Consider the following 14912-nt stretch of genomic DNA (forward strand, 5'->3'; position numbering starts at 1 on the left):
AACGGGCATTTTCTGGCTGAAAATTTTCTTGTTCAGACAGTCTATTCGGGCTAAATAGTGGGCTCATTGGGCCCATGGTTTTGAACGGGCTATTCGGGCTGTGTATACTTTAGGCTGTAGCTTGGTACAGTTTAGGCGGGCTAGTTTCGGGCTATACGGGCCTTATATAGTTGAGGGAGGTTGCTTATCGAGGCTACTTGGGCCTGGACAGATTGCTAGCCGGGTTGTCCGGGCCGGATATATTTTAGGTGGACTAGGTTCGGGCTATTTGGGTCTTAACAGATTGCTATTCGAGCAACTCGGGCCTGCTACAGTTGAGGCAGATTGATTATCGGGCTATTCGGTCCTTACAGTTTGGCAGATGCCTTCTAGGGCTATTTGGGCCTGATGGAGTTTAGGCTGAATTGTTTTAGGCTATCCGGGCCTATTTTTCTGAAAGGCTTATTTGGGCCGATTATAGTTTTCGTAGATTGTTAGGACGGGCTAAACGGGCTAGATGGTTCTACTTGGATCTCAAAAATATCGCATATTCGTTAATATGGGCCAACCGGGCGAAATGCGCAGGCTAGTCAGGCTTACGTTTTTGAAAGGGCTGATTCGGGGGTCTAAAGGCCCAAATTTGTAACTTTGCCCGTCCAAACACTGGTTGGGCTCGATCTCTGGACCTAAGATCTGGTTTATGTAGGACTAGTTGATTTCTGAAGGGGGGGACCTTGTTTCAACATTTGGGCATAGAAATTGCATTAAACCATGTCCAGCCCACCTAGGCCCGACCATTAATCTAGTCTGTTAACATCTAGGGTCCATTAATTTATTTAGCATAAACTAAACGATTTGAAAAATATTTTTTCAAAAAAAAAAATAATTCACTTGTATTGTTTGAAATATAACTATTCAAGAAAAAAAAATAGTCCTTAATAATTTTGTGAAAAATGAAAATATTTATCATTTATTTACTTTTGTAAGCGAGCGCTAATTTTTTGAAAAATATTTTCATATCATTCATTTTTCACGAAATAAATAAAACCTTGAGGTTAAATCGTTTCTTGAACCGAATCAAAACAAATTTACAGAATAAAAAGATGCAACTGCACTATAAAGATACAAGCGGGTTTTACATACAAGAAATAGGAGGGCACAACAAATTGGGGTAATGCTCTGCCCCACACTTAAAATAAAAACAGAATAAATATTACAGACAAACAGAAGGAACTCGCAAGGCTCGGGAGACGTGAGAGAAACGGCGCAACTTTGGAGAATGCCATTTCCAATGGCCGGCTGAGAAGAGGCCAGACTGGCCAAACCTTCCAGGGCACGTTAAAAAATCTGCACTCGCTGAGAAGACAGAACATATAAGACCTTTTAGCTCAAGGATTTCTCGTACCGGTGATTGTTCCAAAGGCGCAAAGGGTTACCGGAGTAGCTGGAAAGAAAGCTACATTGAAGTACATCCCCCGTGAAAGTTACCACAGATGAAGATTTAATGACTCCAGAACCTGCTATAACCTCGAGTGCTGTCTCCAAGGGCACCCTCCATCAAAAGCCTGATCCAACACTTCCTCCATTCTCTTGACGAGTATTACCTGTTAAATAAAAAGTCCCCATTATTAGCTATAAACTTCAGATGGATGCATCCATGATCAGATGAGTTTACTTCAATCTATTCTTTCGTTCATGTCTAGAGCAAATTACGACAGAGCATCTTGAGTAATGCCATGCATTTGTGGAGTCAGTAGTAACAACACTAACAGGATACTCGAATCATGCATCTGGCTATGAAGTAATATTTCAGAGAGGCGGTCCAAGCGGGAAATAAGTCAACTTTTGGCTTAGAGTACCTAACTTCCTACATCTTCTAGCAAAACCCAAAATAAACTTCTCGCTGATAAACTCATTTTGCAGACGCACCCCTACTGCTATAGTCAGAAACGCACGCACCTAAATCAGTTAACTATAATTCTTGAAGCTTCTATATATTGTCACCAAAAGATGCAAGTACAAAATAAGACAATTGAGAAATGTTAAAAAGGACAAAAAGCCCAAGCCAAATGAAGGTACCTCCAGATTCGCTAGCACAGCAGATGGTACTTCAACCAAGTCCTTTAGATTCCTCTCCGGCAGTATGACTCTCTTGATGCCATAGCGATGTGCCGCCAAAATCTGCAAAATAGAGAAGGGGCTTTCTTAGTTAACACTATTTCCGTGAATTGAGTCCCCTACGCATTGTGTCGGGTTTTCCATTAGACAAGAAAAACCGAATGGTCCAATAATGCTCATAAGAGAAACCTGACAGTGAAAGCAATTGAACTTTAGTTGTACCCTATACATTCTACTCCAAGTGAAGGATTAGAACCTAAAACTAGAAAAATAGACATCTTACATAACCAAATGCGACGCTTCGCAGCCCCCAGCTTGTGCATGCAAACCAAGATTCAAGATCAGACCATTATCACTATCATTATGTAAATGCATCAACACATTAATATGTCAATTTCTTGCAGGCGATGGGCCGCTGTGCTTGCACCATTTAATGCTTAACAGTAATGATTGACCCACTGGCTAACCGCATACATACAATTACTCGTACACATGTTAAAGAAATCTCAACCCTAGTCCAATTTTGACCCTCAATAGTAATAATATTAACATGATAACAGTCATGGAGTTCTCTATCCTAATCCTCCAATAGTAGATTTTCCCCCTAATTTTGTTCCCGCCTAAATATCAAAGAATTGCCTTCATGCATCGTTTAGTCTTCATGACCGTTCAACGAAGGGGTCTTCTGCTAGTTACACATAAAACTGTCGGCTTAGAAAGAAATTCTCGTCCAAACAAATTTGACAACTTTCCTGCAGTAGATATGAAAAGATGATATCCGATGTATTAAACAAGTGACCAAACGCTTCTAATATGTAGAAGCAGACCAGAATCCAAACAATCTAAAAAGGATTAACGGATCATTTTCTGGGAGATTACTCAATATCAGTCTGACAGACTATCCCAAACAGTTTTAGAATAACATGGGCACACACTGGACTACTACCCAAATCAAGGCCTAGAGACCGCTTTTTATGAATTATAGCACATTCAGCACCATGTTTAAGGTTGACTGCCTCTAGCAGATATTTTCTTGACAGCATAAGAAATGGATGACCTATTAGTTGGTAAAAATGAATGAAAGGCTACTCCAGCCTAGTCACAGATATGTCAAAAACATGCTTCTTATTAAATCCCTCATGTTTTGCTTAGTGCCCCCATACAACTGGTCAGAAGCCATGATTAAGTGAAGAACCATCCTATGATACACAAATGTTGCATAACGCAACAATTCATGATCTTATGCATAATAGCTGCACGCTCTGTTTTTCAAGAACACTAACTGAAATGATACTGAGAGGAAGACGAACCTTATCCTTAATGCCACCAACTGGTAACACAAGACCTCTCAAAGTCATCTCGCCGGTCATTGCTGTATCTGCTCTAACACTCTTCTGACTGAAAAGTGAAACCAATGCCGTTACAAGAGTAATACCAGCTGAGGGTCCGTCTTTAGGAACTGCCCCAGCAGGAAAATGTATATGAACGTCCCTCCCCTGAAGTAAATTAACTTCTTCTGTAAGAGCTAACTTGAGATCAGCTGCCCTGGCTCTTACCTGCAAAAGCCATGGAAAAGAGTTGCTGTTAATGTGAATCCAGAACATAAAAAACAAGTCCGGCTATCAAATACTTCTAGCTGTCTGTAACAATCAAAATATGATTCTTTTCCTGTTCGATGAGCATAAAGCATGACAGGAAGTAATATAAACAAGCTGATGAACATGTTTATAGTTAAGCAGTAATTAAATTGACCTGTACAAGATACTGATCTCAAATCACATATCTTTAAGCAAGAAGAATGATCTTAACACACTATAATCATATAAATATACAATAATCTATAAAAAAAAAAAACAAACAGAAAATGATAAACCACCACATGGAATCCCCAATGGAGCAAACACTAGAAATCCCAACTTTTGTGCTACTTATCTCTTATCAAGATATACGCTGTTCTTTATGACAAGAAAGATAATTTGAACTTCTAATTATCAGCTGTGCGTCTACTGAATAAGTAAATTACCCAAGTGAGCGCTATCTGTGCTGATTCCTTAATAACATCACCAAGTTGCCCAGTGAGATGTAGTTCACCCTTTCCCACCATTGCTGTGGCTTCAACATATTGAACTTCTCCACCAAAATTGGTCCAAACAAGACCGACTGATGCACCAGGAGTTGCAACACGCTCTGCAGCTTCCCTGTCATCGAACCGTGGAGGCTGCATTTTGCGCAAGTACAGACTTTAGAGCAATCAACAGATACATGGTAACTGAACTAGCTCCTGAATAACAAACTATGCACAAGGAGAACAAGAATAAGAAAAACCACCTAGCAACAAAAGCTTCAGAATTGAAAGAATTGTCACACATTTTCAGCTTTTCAATCATTGCAAAGGCCAATGGCACATTATTTTTTTCCCAGAAGCTACCATATCTGCTCGTGAAGGGGGGCCTTGGGGTAACAGTGAAGTTATCACCAAGTGACCTGGAGGTCACCGGTTCGAGCTGCGGAAACAGCCTCTCGCTAAAATTGCAAGGAAAGGCTACATACATTAGACCCAAAGTGGTCCAACCCTTCCCCAGACCCCATGCATAGCGGGGGCATCAAGCAAAGGGCTGTGCTTTTTAACCACATCTACTCATTCGTATGCAACAGTTTCCGCTTGCAGTCGTGCCCAATGGACCCTAACATATAAACTAATGAGCATGACAGAATGCACACACTTTCCCTGATTCACAGTATATATTAGCTACACTGCCACATGTTCATGAAGTTTGAGGATGCTGGATGCATGACACTAGTGCAATCATCAGTATTTAAGCTCTTGATAGAACATATGAGCAAAAAAAAAAGAAAATCCTCCCATAAAAACAATTGTCCAGACAATTTCACAAAAATGAAACCACCGCACGGTGCAAAATTAGTTATAAACTATCAGTTGGCTTATAAACATTTTGAATGATCTGGAAATAGCAGCATTTTGAAGAATGCAAGAGTGAAGCAGAGTTTTAACAGCTTTTATCACAAGCCAGAGATTGTATGGCAGCAAATTACCCCAAGTACTTTTTCCAGCATTGGCTCATCTACTACCAAAGGTGAGGCAATGTGAAATGCACTAGATATTTCATGGTTGCTTTCACCAATTGGTATGACTTCCATTTCCACTTCGCCTCCACCAGCAAGTCTATTTTCCACCAATGGTGAAGCCAGCCGGTGCATGTCCTGGTTTAATGGAACAACTTGTTCTTGCTCTGCAACTTTCACAGCTGCTGCCCGAGCCAGAGCAGCCAAGTTTCTCTCAAGACTCCTGACACCAGCCTCTCTAGTGTATCTCTGAATGATAAGTGTCACCACAGCCTGCCAAATAACAGAGAAAAGAATTGTCTATATTCATCAAATACATCGAAAAGAATCGAACATGTAAATAAGGCAAGCACACTACAGAATACACAAACAAACAAATGTACTTTTGTCAGGTTTTCTATCCTTAGTTTCTTTACCCCTTCAATGGGATGCACTAGGACAGTTTCTCAATCCGCTTATGTTCTTCAGCAGATCGTTGAGCTCTTCTCCCTACAACATGTTTACTCCTTTTACTCATCTCTCCTCCGGTGTTAAATTACGGCCTAGATACTAACTGCTGTGATTGATAAGGATCATATTCAATAAGCCGAAGAAGACCAAATGCAATTGCATTTTCAATTTTTTAAGAACAAGTAAATAATCAAGAGAAGCAACAGCAAGTGCTGTGATTTGAGGATCTTATTCAACAAACAGTAACTGCTGCATTTAAAGAACTAATCAAATGCACACACGCACCAGTAATTCAGATAATAACTTTTCGTAAATGAATTTTAATGAGCTTAGCTTTCAATCCAGAATATCAAACTCCTTGCCTATGTAGGTCTAAAATTTATGAATTCTTGACACACAGGTTCTCCTTCAAGGAAAGTCAAGATCCATTTGCATAGCGTACTGCCCCAGAAAAGGGCACACCAGTCATCATTACTAGATACAATTTGAAAAATGGAGACAACAAATCCCCAAGATGTCATTTTACAGTATTCCAAAGCAGTATAGGGTATCATCAAACCCCACCCTTGTCTAAACCTAGCCAAAGGTCTTCTCTTGCAACCACCCTAAATAACTTAACACAGGAAAACTGCCATAGTAGAAGTGCAGAAATATCAAGATAATCCCCTCTTTTCAGAAAACACTAAAGTAAATGGAGGAGGCATTGGATTGTAATCAAGAAATGCAGATAAGCATATGTATTTCAAGAGAACATGAGAAACTCGTAAAAAATATATGGGTTATCAAACTTTAAAAGCATCTCAATTCCATTTCCATGGTAGACTGCATGCCAGATTGAGTACCTCGGGAATTTGAAGGAACTCGGAGCTCAATCCATGCTGATCGAGAACTCGAGGAATCAAATGCTGCATGGCTATTCTCAGCTTCTCTTCAGGAGTATATCCTGGAAGCTCAATAACTTCCATCCTATCAAGGAGCGGTGGAGGTATAGGCTGCAGTCTATTTGCGGTTGCTACGAACATCACCTTTGATAGGTCAAACGGCACATTTAAATAGCTGGGATCAACTAAGGAAACACTGATACAATGCATAAAAAGTTCGTGCTTCTGAAAGACTCGCAGGTCATGGTTCAAACATCCTAAAAGTATCAATAATTTCAGCTCGCTGTGATCTGATATGATGGAAGATTCATATCAGAAGTTCAAAACCTTCAAATAACTGAAGAGTAGCACCAATAATGCACAACTAAAGAACACTTATCCAACGTAATGCTCATCAAAAAAAGAAAAGACAACGGAGGATACTGATCATTGAAAGCCTTGTTCTGTTCAGGATCAAGAACCTCCAAGAGAGCCGAAGCTGGATCACCGCGAACGTCAGACCCAGTCTTGTCAATCTCATCGAGCAACATGACTGGATTACAAACATCTACTCTCTGAAAGCCAAACAAAGAAAAAAATTATTCATAGCTTCAAAGGCAAAGCACGTGCAAGCATAGCCAACCAGGCTCATTATCCAGATCACAAGGTAAGAATAGTCAAGATATCGGAACCAATGCCAAAGGTGACATGAGAGGAGACCTTTCAAGAAAACCAGCCAACAAGCTGTCCAAAGGCATTTTGACAATCCATAGTTTAGATGATCAACTCATACACAATCAAACGGTGAAATTGGGAAAAAAGCAAATTGACTCACCATTATGACTATGATCCAGTCCTTTTATGCAAAAGAGACACTTCGAGCTAGAGATGACATTCAGTAACAGAAAACTAACAAGAAGAAAGTATGAAGACACCAAATGCTTGGAGCAAATCAGCATAACTGTCTCGACAATATTTATCAAATAATAGTCACTTCAACCACAAAGCAATAAATCTTTCCCAAATTACTATGATTAAAGTGCACTCTCACATTTAAGTAAAAGTAATTGAGTTACTGTGGACTTCTAACCTAGAGTCATGTCTAAAACCAATTCCGTATAGAACTAATGCTAATCCGCACAAAATCAAAAAGATAAACGTTCAAATACATCTCCTGTAGAAATAGAGCAAATCAAAACTGACCTAAGCCAAAATGATATGTTAACCTTCCCTCGCTTGAGAGGCATTAAAAGCATCTTATTGATGGATTGGTTGCAAAGAGGAGAGACAAAAGTAGGGAATCTCTATAAGCAGATGGTAGACACAGTGAATAGATATCTGATCGTCAAGGACCTTCTCTTGATGGTTAAATGGTTACATGCACAACCGCAGATCAATAAAGAATGAGCTGACAGCATAATTCTGGATCTACATATCTGTGGACAAGAAAAGTCACTTCCAATTTTGGGCATTGAAGGAAAGAAATAGGAGATTGGATATGTGATAGAGGCTCAATATGTAAAGACAACTAACTCTTGGCTGCATATATGGAACAAAAACCATTATCGTTTTTAATTGCCTAGTCATGTGATGCAAGAACCGATTATCTCTTGCTCAGGTTAAAACACAAAACTCCATTCTATCTAATACCATGTCAACGGAAGGCCTGAATTCACATGGTGAAACTTGATGTCTCTTAGTAATATTTACTAAGTCAGCCAAACTCATCACAATGATGTAATATGTCTTTGCATTCTCCTACACAAAACCAACAAAGGGATCTCTACCTTCAATCCATCAATAAGACGCCCAGGCATGCTACCGATGTACGTCCGCCGATGCCCTCTAATATCAGCCTCGTCCTTTACACCACCAAGAGAAATTCGAATAAATTTTCTTCCCAGAGCGGCAGCAATGGATGAAGCCAAAGAAGTTTTTCCAACACCAGGTGGACCAACAAAACACAATATTGGCCCTCTCGCATCTGGTTTAAGCTGCACTGAAAAGAATCATAGTTGAAAAATCTGATTTCAAGCTGATAAAACCTAGTTTCTTGAGGTTAAACAATAAGTCAACCTTGCGAACAGCCAGATACTCAATAATCCGCTGCTTGACCTTGACCAGGCCATAATGGTCAGTATCCAGACGCTCTTTTGCAGCTTTCAGATCAAATTCATGTTCTTCCGTGGCCTTTTGCCAAGGAAGATCTGCAAGAAGCTCTAGGTAAACACGAGAGCTGTTGTATCCAGGTTGCTGTGGTTGCATTTTTTTAAGTCTCCTGGAATTTGCCAAAAGTAACCAAAAAATTTCAGGTTCCAATGTTTTGTGGATTTTAAAGCATTGAACATATGCAGAATCAGCAACCTGAAGATGCCAGACAATTGGCTTCTCAGTCCTAAAACGGTACAAGTTCACAAGGAGAAAATAAGGAATCAAACTCTGACCCTAATAAGGAGCACATTAACTTCAAAGTTATCATGAAAGCCTCTTGACTAGCCATAAGAATTGCTCAAAATAAGCCTTATGATAAATAGGAGAAGCAAGTAGCACAGCAAAAAACTTCCATCTTGTATGTTCTGCCCATCCAAAGAAAAGTACTAGCTATAGCCAGATGATTGCGAGGACACATTTTCATCAACATCCGTTCAGAAGTTTTAAGAGCATTTAAAGTCTCATTAAATTGACCCGTACCTCAACTCTCTTTGTGCATGCTTCCAAACATTGGAAGGCATCCCAGCACTTTGCATTTTACTTTCTAAAGCAGCTAAATCATCCTCATCATCGTCATTGTCACCAAGTTCCTCTTTGATTGCCCTCATCTGTAAACACAACACGTAAAGAGAACAGTTGCTGAATCAAACTGCTGTAATAGGAATAACATGGTTCCTTGTATAAGAATGTACAGACATCTATACCACCAAACAAAAAGACGGTCATTGAATACCAGACTCGCCACAACAAGTATCTTACTCAAAAATAATTTTCTAAACAACTTCATAGAATCCTCCATTTAATTTTCATTGTTGTCGACAATTAATTCAAAAGACACTACGTATGCCTTACTCATCTAAATTGAGTTGCACATAGATGACTCTCTCTCTCTCTCTCTCTCTCTCTCTCTCCCTCCCCTCTTGATAGCATCATTAATTGCTTCCATCAGAAAATAATACTTGACTCAACATTTCTAACTGGGCCGAGAAGGTCAATACCAATACTAACAAAATATTCATTTAAAATTATAAGAAACATAATTAACCAAGTCTTCATTGATTGCCTCATCTAGAGCGTACTACATGACCATTCAAATACATGGCATTCAATAATCATATATTGCTGTCTACATGTTGTATTAAACAAAATAATTAGTATCATGTCTCATTCATTTGTTAGTTTCATTTTATCTCCAACTTTGCCTTTGCTAATTCTAATTGTACTATTGAAAATTTTACAGTTTTGTTTGACCAGGATACTCTGACGCATGCCCAAAAAACGAAGTGCAAGATTGACGGCAGAGACTGGAAATAAGGTTGAACCCACGTTAAAGGATAAAATTGGAGCTGATTTAAGGATTGATGAAATCACCTGTTGACGTAAAAGAAATTCCTTCTGGGATTTTGATAACTGTCCCTCAACCTTTTGTGTGATCTTCTCTGCCACACGTATTGACTGTTGCATGAGCATACCAATGCATCATCCATCAAGACGAGAATGCATGCACAAGCTACAAATTAATCAAAACAATACCTGCAAGTGCCTATCAACTAACTCCGTAGCTTTTGACAGGCGCACTTTCAGATCAACTGAATCCAACATGCACAACTGTTCTTCGAAACTTAGTTCAAAGCTAGCGACAAATATATCTGCCAACTTGTGTATCGGGACTGTCTCCAGTAGAACTTTCGTTCTTCCACCTGCTTTTTGTTTCTGTAGGCATAAACGAGAATTGAAGCATGATTATCATGCACCAAGGCCACAACCAAATGGCAGAAATCATGTCTACTTGATAATTAAAGGCATAATGCATTTGAAAGCAAGCTCTATAAGCATGCAGGATGAAAGCAAGTGTATACCAGGCTTTAAATGGTTGGAAACAAATTCTCTGGCTGGGTCAAATGGCACTCAAGGAAGTGAGAAAGCTCCTCATCTTCCCATTATCAAGTCACAGCTTTTTTATTTACACTGGCAAGAACTCAGTCTATGAATTAAGTGTCAATCTGAGTTAGACTACTAGGAACCATCATGCATCGAGGACCTCCGTGGTACTTCAAAAGGCTTATAATGTATGCACAGGTCTCAAAACTGCTTGTCTATTATACTTTGTCATGCTATAGGTCACGAGAAATAATTGAGTACTTGAAAGGGCGTTGTGCCCAACCAAACTTTCATTAGATGCAACTGTGCACAGGCAGAATCAACAAACCATAAAAGTTTACTGGCAGTATTACCTCGACGACAAGCTAAGATGAATAATTTCAGAGACACAGCTGAATGTTACCAAATTGGTTTACAAAGTAATGAGGCAGAATTTTGGTGGGTACTGAATATAGCTCCTTGTTTATGTTCACTTACAACATGTGACATAACTTTATAAACCAGTCTTACTATACTTTGCATTTCTATATTAGCAAAATTCAAAAGGGAGTGGATCAACAACGCTACTCAAATATAACTAATAAAATCCATGACCTATTAAAAACGCAACCATATGAGGACAAACGTTGCTCTAACACAATTTCATGATTTCCTACTCAAATTCCAAAGGAACTGTATTGTATTTTACCTGCTCTAGTGTAGAAATAAGCTCCATTGCGGTGGCTTTGAAACGGCGAGACAATGCTATAAAATCTGGATCTTGCTCCACATGTTCCATCTCTAATAAATTGAATACATATACAACACTTAGCATATTGATGGAGAACACCAAGCACATTAGCAGAACTCAAATCGATTTCACTTGAACAATTCCCTCAGTTTTGGTCTGGTTAGGATTCAGTTCAGGAAAGTGACAATCTGATATCTCTCTTCTATTGTACATAACATTGAAATATATCTCCTGTAATGAAGTGTGTGATAGAAGAATCACCAGCTTTTGTCATCTCCAAAGGTGTTATCCTTGCAATGTAATATGTTCCTCTGGTGCCCAGCTCTTGTACACTAAATCTGCATAGACCCTCAAGGACAACCATATATGTGACCCTGCCGCTTGGTTTCTCCACTCCTCTTGACAAATGTAGAGCCCGAGCAGCAACTCCTCTTATTTTGGAATCATACATAAGCGTAAAGATCTCACCAAGAGAACAAGACATATAAGGGAAGGAAACGCAGGATCGACTCATAATGCAAATTCCCAAAGGCATAAAAGGACACTGAAATTTCGACGAGTTATTACGGGAAGTGCACGGTAAGTGTACCTGGCATGCCAATGAATAACTTCTTGTGGGTTTTTCCCATTTAACTTGTGAGAATCTGTTGGACCAACTTGAGTTTTAGAGCTACGTTCAATTGAATCAGTTGCCACACCTGAAGGACATGAAGGTTCACTTTCCTTAAACCATATAACCAATATCAGCAATGGTAGACACCAACTGCACCAAAATAGCAGCAAAATGAGTACCATGAGATATCACATGGCTAACAGATGGCGTCTCTTCAGCATCTCGTACAGGCAGAATGCCAATCAAACCCTTCTCCTCCTTCTGCCATAGTTCCTGCTCCACCAGCTTCACACTGCAAAACCAACGAATGTTCACTCGCTTCATAACCATGAAATCACTTCAAGATTAACTGTGATCATTCAATTAGCGCCAAAGTTGACGACATAGAAATGTCAATTCCTCAAACAAAAGGAACTGTCCTGAGCTACGATTTTCACCCCAAAATGAATATGCCTTTCTTGGCCATTCGATGCCGGTTACAATCAACCGAGAAAAAGAAAGATAACTGTATTGAACTCTCAGCTCTACAGGGTCCAAACTCAAGATTACCAAAAAACTACCATGGAAAATATTTTAAGTCCATAATACACAATTTCTGTGAAAAACTAGTAGGGATCCGACAAAATTTATGTGTAGCCACATGGACAGTTTTACTTTGGTTTTCATGCTTGGGACGGTGGGCTTTGAGAGTGGATGTGAAGTCCCTAATTATCAGCTCGGAAAAATACTATAGATTCCAATTCCAATATGCAAAACACATGACGCAAAAGCCATGCTTAATCTCCATCCTTTCCAGCACAAACTAATGACGGTAAAAACTTGCACATAAAGAGACGGTGTAAGAAAATTAAATTAATTGAAAAAGAAAAAACCTCAGGTATAGAGAGACCGTAAGAATCTCGAACATGAAGGACCGATAAGAAGGGGGGGAACACAAATTGAAGTTGATTACACAAACAGAAGGCGCTTCGGGCGACTCTGTTTTTCACGCCCGAGAGGAAATGTCATGCCATAGGAATACGTCTTGAGTCTAGAATTCTCAGCTCAACAAGGTACCGCGTTGAGCTGCGACGATCCAAAGACACTTGAGGTCACTATTCCGACCGACCACGAAATCATCAAAAAATTCCAGGTTAAGGCATCATCTCGCCATTCGCCCAGCACCTCAAAGAAGCAGAAACTCAAGCGCAGTCGAAGTGATCGACGCGACGAGGAAAGAGGCATCGAAATGGAGAAGATAATCGACGGCGAGCGGAACGATACCTGCTCGGGGAGGTGCATCGAATGCGGATTATGGCGCCGGGCAAGAGGACTTTGTTCCTGAACGGGAGAATCGCGAGCCGACTCGGGAGCTCCACCGATTCCGCCATGCTCGGAGGCGCGCGAGACTTCGACTGCACTGCTGTAACAGAATCCGACCACAGGACAGAAGAGAGAGGAGGGGGCTGGCGTTGCGAGGAGGAGCTAACGATAAAGGGCGAGCGATGGCATCTCTTCATTCCCAACTCTAATTTTCTTTCCCACAAAAAAAAAAAAAAAAACTCTAATTTTCTTATTTCTTTTTTTAATTTTATTTGCCTTTGGTTTTGCACGTGATTTTCATTTAAAATTGTTCGAGGAAGCAGCCACCTCCTCCTCCTCTTCTTTCTCTTCGCCCGATTGATTACGACAACCCCCTCCTATCCTCCTGCGATCGAAGGATATTTCCTTTGATAAATAAGAGTCGCACGTATGACCGTGGCCATGTTTTTTCTAAGGAGGCTTCAGCATCGAATTTTGACTGGATAAGCTAACTCCGTCGCTTCTTCTTAACGATCCTATCATTTTTCAAAAATAAGTTGTCATCTTATTTATACTTTCACTTTTAACTGAAAATAAAAGTTACTAGCACCGATTACTTATAAATAAATTACATCTCGACAAAATTCGTACTCTCAATCTGTTCTATAATCAAATGGGTTGAGGTAAGTGCTTGCTTATCGTTAGAATTTTCGGGAGACACTTCAATGCTATGGAAACATAAGATTATCGCCATCCATGTTGTCGTTTCACATCCATATGCTTATTTTATTCCAAAATAACATGATTTCGCACTCAATTATTGACTCGATTAAAAAAAGAGAATTACGAGAATATCTATAGATCTATGATTAAATTTAAAAAAAAAATAGCATTGTTTATTGGAATTGAAATGAAGTTGTTTTTGTTTTTTCATGCATAATACAATGGGAGGGGCGACCAAGACAAATACACTTATGGGAGATCTTATTAAGATCTTATGTCCGTTACGAAATATTTTATTTGAATCATAACTACTCGGTCTATTCGAGGACATATAAGTCGGGAAATCTCTCCACATTAGCTGGCAAATGCACGAGGCATGATCTATCCAGAAATTCGCTTCCGATAAGTTGCAAATTCACGGCTTCATGAAGACATTATGACCATTTTGCGGTTTGATAGCAGTTGAAATGGAGTGCGACGGGGAGACGTGCGCGTCGATGCAAACTCGGAGCGATTGGAATGGAGGAATCGGAGTTGTTCTCTAGATTGATTTGGGTGCATCTGCATGTGACTTTGATGTCGATGGATCCCACGCTGGACCGTGCGATCAAAGTGTTGAAATTCACCGGGCTCACGTGCACCGGATGGATTCGAAAACGTGTCCAGAAATTGAAGCTTTTATTACGGAGGGCCCAGATATGAAGGACTGAGTTCAAAACCTGTGGAGCCGTTGGATCTCCGGATAAGGTGGGGGCAACGCGTCTCTAGGTGGGTGAGTTCTCGGATTGCTTTTCTCTTTTCTTTTACTTATTATTTTCTCAATTTTTTTAAAGTATACTTATACGGCAGTTTTTTTTTTTTTTTACTGTGAGATTAATAGCATATGTAAGTTATAAAAAATAATTAAAAAATTTATTATAGAGTACATTCTTTTAAAAATTTGTGGCCCATAATATATTATTATTCTCACGATCACCAAAAA

General features: G+C 39.6%; 1 protein-coding gene across 1 annotated transcript; it reads right to left on the reverse strand.

The window, feature by feature from the left end:
- Positions 1 to 1069: 1069 nt before the first annotated feature.
- LOC115743128 (lon protease homolog 2, peroxisomal) lies at positions 1070 to 13431 on the reverse strand. The gene is made up of 17 exons (XM_030677770.2): positions 13190 to 13431; positions 12106 to 12218; positions 11903 to 12011; positions 11575 to 11744; positions 11272 to 11363; positions 10236 to 10415; positions 10074 to 10157; positions 9183 to 9310; positions 8568 to 8769; positions 8279 to 8485; positions 6936 to 7066; positions 6474 to 6687; positions 5152 to 5454; positions 4121 to 4315; positions 3408 to 3653; positions 2059 to 2160; positions 1070 to 1583 (listed from the first exon to the last, which is right to left on the reverse strand). Exons 1-17 carry the CDS (start codon positions 13423 to 13425, stop codon positions 1500 to 1502), a joined length of 2796 nt encoding a protein of 931 aa, XP_030533630.2. The 5' UTR covers positions 13426 to 13431; the 3' UTR covers positions 1070 to 1499.
- Positions 13432 to 14912: the final 1481 nt, after the last annotated feature.

Source organism: Rhodamnia argentea, chromosome 3 (assembly GCF_020921035.1).
Source record: "Rhodamnia argentea isolate NSW1041297 chromosome 3, ASM2092103v1, whole genome shotgun sequence".
Lineage (NCBI taxonomy): Eukaryota > Viridiplantae > Streptophyta > Magnoliopsida > Myrtales > Myrtaceae > Rhodamnia > Rhodamnia argentea.